Consider the following 6,171-nt stretch of genomic DNA (forward strand, 5'->3'; position numbering starts at 1 on the left):
TTTCAGTTAACATTGGCTTTATTTCAAAGTAAATTATTAATTTATTCCTTAAAAATAAATTAACACTATAATTATTTTCATTAAAAGTAAAAGTTATTACTTTACTTTAACTCGAACTGATTTATAAATGTAGATTCAATTTTTTAAAAGTAGACAATATTTTTTTTTAATCTCAATTCAACTAAAAATATAAATATTTCTTTTATAGTCCCATTAATGAGAAGAAAATTAATTAAAACACACAATATATTTTATGCTAAAAAAATAGGGTATTTAAAGAAACCATTTGATATCCTAAATGTTCATTAAATATCCCCGAGATTATTTATTGGTGGAAATATTTTATTTGCTGACTATTCAAATCATAAATTTCTTTAATTGGCAAAAAAAAAAAAAAGAGTTTTATTAAATTTGAGTATCTGCTCCATTCACCAATATACCCTTAATTATAAGCCCTACCAACATTTGCATTAGGCTACGCCCAATGCTCCTGTTTGTTTCTAAAGTTCAACTAAAAAGAGAAAAAGAAAAACATAATATATTTTTATTTTGACAGACAACATTGCTAAACTCCACCATCTTATGTAATCCTATGTATTGGTTTGGTAGCAGCACTTCTGTAGCACTAGAAAAGCCTAGCCAAGAGTGAGCTCCAAATTCAGCTCGGCTCCACGAGTTCGGCTCGGCTTGTCCTGGCTCACCAACAAAGCCTCCACAGTTTGCTCACTCTTAGTCTTACCCTCCGATCCTCCTGGCTCGCGGCTCGGCGCAGCAACTCGCTGCTTCGGCTTCATCTCCTTGGCGCTCCTCTTGGCCTTGCCTTTTCCTTTCACCCTGTCCATGCCACCATCTCTCGCCACGTGGCGTATACCAAGGATTTGGGGAACATGATTGCTGCCACGTGTCCCTGTGATCTGCGAATTGGAAGCTTCCATGCCATTGATCACAGCATTAACTGCAGCTTCGCACTGGGCCCACTCTCCGGTCCAAAACAGGCCCATCGACCCATACGTCGGGTTCACAATTCTCCCGCATGCCTCGAACATTAGTGACTTGAACACCTCTGAAAATAAAATTCCCAAACTTTTGTCACTAATTTCATTCCAATATAAATGATAAATCTCATTTTGTTAATTCTTTTCAAAAATCATCTCATTTTTTTTTTCAGAATAAGACTAAATCAAGCAATTTTTTTTTTCTTGATATTAAATGTAAAAATAAAACGTGTATGGTGGTCTAGTTTTGGCTAAAAGCAAATTACTAGAGTCATTTTAATAATGGAGAAATTGAAATAATCAAAATTGGAAATGTAACCCTGATGGTTAAAGAAAATATATGCATGCATGTCCGTTGCAAACAGGGAAAATGTGTTAGTTAACTCAATTGTAAAATTTTGTAAGATGAAATAAAACCCGCGCTTGTTGGGCGAAAAAGGTAGCAAAGAGGAGAGGCATTTTCCAATGAGATACAAGTAGTGCTCCAGTGGAAAAAAAAAATCATGACACAAAATGTGATCTTTTCAATAACAAAAATAAAATAGTAATATTTGAAGTCTTGGAGGGGATCCAATTAGGAATTTCTAAAAGTGAAATAAAATGTTTATAAATTTGGAGAAAATTAATTAATCACCACGGCGATGGGGTTCTGGGGCAGCATTGATGAGGTTGAGCAAGCCAGCACGGCCATAGAATTTGGCAAGGAAGAGAGTGGCGTTGGATTGGCCTTCAGGAGAGTTGATCCACTCAAGGCATGGCCTTATGACACAGTTCTCAGGGCAACCCTTGCGGAGAATGCGGCACCCATAGCAACTCATTTTCATGGGGCTTGTGTGTGTTAGAACAGTCATAGTAGAGGAGTATTTATTAGCACAAACTAATCCACTAAAGTGAAATTAGTGGTAATGAAACGTTTGCTTGGTTACTCGTATAGTGGTTTTGTAAATGTAGTGGGTTTTTCTCTTTTCTTAATATTTGGTAGGTTGAAATGAGAGGCTGATTGATTTTCTTGGCAGTATTTAGGGCTTCATGACAGCCCTGCATGCAGATGTGAATTACAAGGGAACCGATGAAGGTTTTGTAATTTGTGGTAAGTTTAAGGGGTATAGATGAAAAATGTTGGACTAATTGGGTAAAATTTTTAAGAGAAAAAAAAAAAAGAGACTAAACAACATTTTCATACTTGAATATGGAAGATGCTATTATATTTGTCCTTGAAAAATACAAAATTGTAAAATAAATCTTCAAAGCAAATTAACAATCACATTAGTCTTACACTTAAAAAAATGTGTAACTAAAGTGATAACATTAATATATAATTAACTAGGAACTAATATGATAGTAAATATCTAAATCTTAAAGAACAATTTGATATTTTAGGAACTTTGTTGACGATTTCTTAGTTTCGTGAAATATAATAGCACCTTCTAAATTTAAATATTGAAGTGGGTGCTTACTTGAAAAAAAAAAATTGTTGGAACAATTCATTCAATGTGATTATTTTTTCTTAAGTATACTTTTGATTCTTATAGTTTCATGCCAATGTGCAATTTTGGACCCTTGAAACTTTTATTGTAAATTTGTTCACCATATAGTTTTTAAAATTAAGTAATTTTGATTCACTCATTAAGGTATTTATATTAAATAAAAAATGTTAATGTGTTTGTGAATGTAACTATCGGTTAGATACATAGGATAATAATAATATTGAAAATTTTAAAACATTGTTTTAAAATATATATATATATATATATATATATATATATATATATATTATAGTAAAAAATAATAAGTTTGTTAGGATAAGTTAAAAACGCTTTTGAAAATTTTTCTATTGAAAATAAAGAGTATTTTTAATATTTAAGCTCTCAAAGGTGCTTATAAGATTATATCCAAACTGTTGGGGACTGGGGTTACCACACACATACACATGTCTCCACATTGGTAAGATATTATCCGCTTTGGGCCCAAGCCCTCATAGTTTTGCTTTTAAACATCACCTAAAAGGTCTCTCAACCAATAGAGACAATTGTGTGTATATAAACTCATGTTCATCATCTTGTTTGAACGATGTGGGACTTTTCTTGCATCTCAACACAAACAAACTCAATGTTGTTCTTTAAATGGAAGCTAATATGATAAAATAACTAATAAACAATGTCATTTGTGGGCATACTAGTACATTTTGCTTAATTTTAGATTACATGTAAATGGGTGGACAAATATTGCTTAATTTTGTAAACTAAAAGCACCAAATTTACAACATAACAATTTTTTTGAGGACCAAATTGCACAATCGAAAAACTAAAGGACAAAAAATGGATTGAAGCCTTGTATTTCTCAAAAACTCCAACATGTTCAAACATCCAAGTGAACACTTAACATTTTTCTCTATCTAGCTCTATCTTGTTATTATATCACATTACCATTCATATCAATTACTTATCTATCTTATTGGAGATCCTAGACTATTTTGGAATAAGACTATAATAGTGTATATAAGTTGAGAATAATCCCCATCTTACAAGTCATTTTGTAAGGTTAAATTAACCTTTTAACCCACATTTTTAAGATGGTATAAGAGTATATCAGAGTCTATCCTAATAATTCTTGTTGTTGGACTTATTAGATCACTAACTATCGGCCAAACTATCCACAAATGCCTATATCCTAGTGATTATTAATTGCTAATGGACTTATTAAGCTACTCGCTATTGGACCACCGTAAGAGCACCCGCAGATGTCTAATTTGACAAATTTTACACTCGAAATGTTCAATTCTCAACATGAGAAAAATGTGTTGAAGATCTTACATTATCTCAAAATAAGGCCATTCAAACTTTCTGTCCAAGATATTCAATTCTAAGTATAAAGGGATGTGTTAGAGATCACACATCATTTATAAATAAAGTTACAATAATCTATATCAGTGACAAACAATCTAAACCTTACAAGCTAATTTTATGGAATTAATTTAGACTTTTAACTCACTTTCTAAGTTATCCTTACTTTTTATCTTTCTCAAAGCTTCTAGATGTGTAAAAGTCTTTTTCCATGCGTTTCAATTGTGTCGCATTCATATGTCGTTTAACACATAAGGCACTGGAGGGTAAAACCGCGTGCTAATTGACGCAGAGGAACATAAGCTTGTGTTGTCATAAAAAACATTGGAGTTTCTTAAAATAAGGAGCCACATTTCCTAAAAGTGTACATTTTATTATTATTATTATTATTATTATTATTATTATTATTATTATTTCCTTTTACTTGCAATGTGGAAAGACTAATCTATGGGACTATTTGCATGCACCGGTGGGAATTTACACACCCATTGTTTTCAAGGGGCTTCATTAATATACGATGGAGTATTTTTTTGGGGGATTTTACTTGACAATTATGACATTGATTAGAGTATATCCTGCTTAGTTGGATTTCATGTCCTTTTGTTACCTCTAGTTCCCTATGATCCCCTTTTGACTAGTTAACATATTTGCCTCTGCACAAAATTAAACTTTCATGTAAAAAACTTGGGACATTAATCTTTCAGCCAGTTTAATGTAGAATCATATTTTGGATATTTTTGCTACAAGCTGGGATATGTCAGTGCGGTTAGTTTGTCTTTCGGTTTTGAATACATATGTTTTCTATTCCTAGTTCTCTTTCCCCTCCTTTGATGGTATAGGAACATTTAATAATTAAGTTATCATGTCCGGGTCCATTTTGCTAGGCTCAATAAAGAGTCATGGAGAGGAATCTTTTAGTTATTGGTCAATGGGTATTTAACACTATCTAATAAATGTTTTTAATTTTATTAAAATATAAATAATAAAAATTTAATATTTTAATCAATACTTTACATTAATATAATACTTTAAAGAAAATTGTCATAAATTGCTTTTGGAAAAATAGTTATTTGTATGTTCTTCAATTAATACATTAATTAATCTATTCTTTTATTTGAAGTACTATAAAGTTAAATAAATAAAGGTTTAAAAAATAAGGAAAAGAAGAAAATATTTATACTTTTATTGGAAAATAAAAATACTATTGACAAAAAAAAGTTCTTCGACATTAATTTTGAACCTTAATTTATCTATATAATACAACAAAAGTAACTTTTGACAATATTTAAAAAATATTATTTAATTATATATCAGTGTTGCTAATTTATTTTTTTAATATATTATTAAATATATAGATTATGTTGTTAAAGACTTTAAAAATTTTATACATGCACTACAAGAAAACACTGAAAAAGTAGCGGAAAATAAGCGTCGACTAGGAATGTCAACGAACGGGTCGGGTACAGGCTTCATGATACCCGTCCCTGTCCCCGCGAGTCAAACCCATCCCCTTCCCTATACCTATACCTGTCGGGTATATAATTTCCATCCCCATTTCCGTCCACGTCGGGTATCAGGTATATCCGTACCCGTACCTGTCAATTTTTTTATTTTTTATTTTTTGAAAGAAAAATACAATATTTTTGAATTATTTTTTTATTATATTAAAAATATAATTAGGTTATTTCTCTATCTCATTATAATAAATAATCACACATAATAAAATATTAAAATTCTTTAACATAATTAAATTGAAAGTGGGTATTAAATTAATAATGGAAACAGGGACGGGTACGGGTACGGGTACGGAGCGGGTAAGTACATACCCGATTTAATATATCGGGTTTTACCCGTAACCATACCTGTACCCGGTCAAACCGGGTATTCCTCGTCAAAGTCGGGACGGGTTCAGGTATTACCTACGGGTACGAGTATATTTGTCATCCCTAGCGTCGACTAATAGTTGACGCAAATACTGTCGGAAAAGCTGACGCTATTTTAAGATGTAGCGCTAGTTTTTTTGACGCTAAATTTAAATTAAGTTTAGTGTAAGAAAAGTCTACGCTATTCTTAAAGAATAGCGTTAACTTTTCTGACACTAATTTAATTTAAATTAGTGTCGAAAAAAGCCGATACAATATCTAAAGAATAGCGTCGGCTTTTCCAACACTAAACTCAATTTAAATTTAGTGTCAAAAAAGCTGATGCTACATCTTAAAATAGCGTCGACTTTTCCGACAGTATACGTGCTTTGAGAGAGATAAAGATAATTTTTTCAATCTTATATACGCATAATGTGTTGTGGTGCACTTGGTTATATCAAGTTCACTTAA

The 6,171-nt window shown here is 31.5% G+C and overlaps 1 protein-coding gene across 1 annotated transcript; it reads right to left on the reverse strand.

Moving 5' to 3' along the window:
* Nucleotides 1-372: 372 nt before the first annotated feature.
* LOC109792925 (LOB domain-containing protein 42) lies at nucleotides 373-1,840 on the reverse strand. The gene is made up of 2 exons (XM_020352375.3): nucleotides 1,630-1,840; nucleotides 373-1,063 (listed from the first exon to the last, which is right to left on the reverse strand). The coding sequence occupies exons 1-2, from the start codon at nucleotides 1,817-1,819 to the stop codon at nucleotides 636-638; spliced, it is 618 nt and encodes a 205-aa protein (XP_020207964.2). The 5' UTR covers nucleotides 1,820-1,840; the 3' UTR covers nucleotides 373-635.
* Nucleotides 1,841-6,171: the final 4,331 nt, after the last annotated feature.

This window comes from Cajanus cajan, chromosome 11 (genome assembly GCF_000230855.2).
Source record: "Cajanus cajan strain Asha chromosome 11, NIPB_CcT2T_4, whole genome shotgun sequence".
NCBI classification, from domain to species: Eukaryota; Viridiplantae; Streptophyta; class Magnoliopsida; order Fabales; family Fabaceae; genus Cajanus; species Cajanus cajan.

Bases quoted from the DNA above. Each gene is read 5' to 3' on its own strand.
- LOC109792925 (XM_020352375.3), bottom strand. From the start codon at position 1,819: ATGAAAATGAGTTGCTATGGGTGCCGCATTCTCCGCAAGGGTTGCCCT. The intron at 1,064-1,629 runs GTGATTAATTAA...TTTTATTTTCAG, and splicing joins CCCAGAACCCCATCGCCGTG to AGGTGTTCAAGTCACTAATG.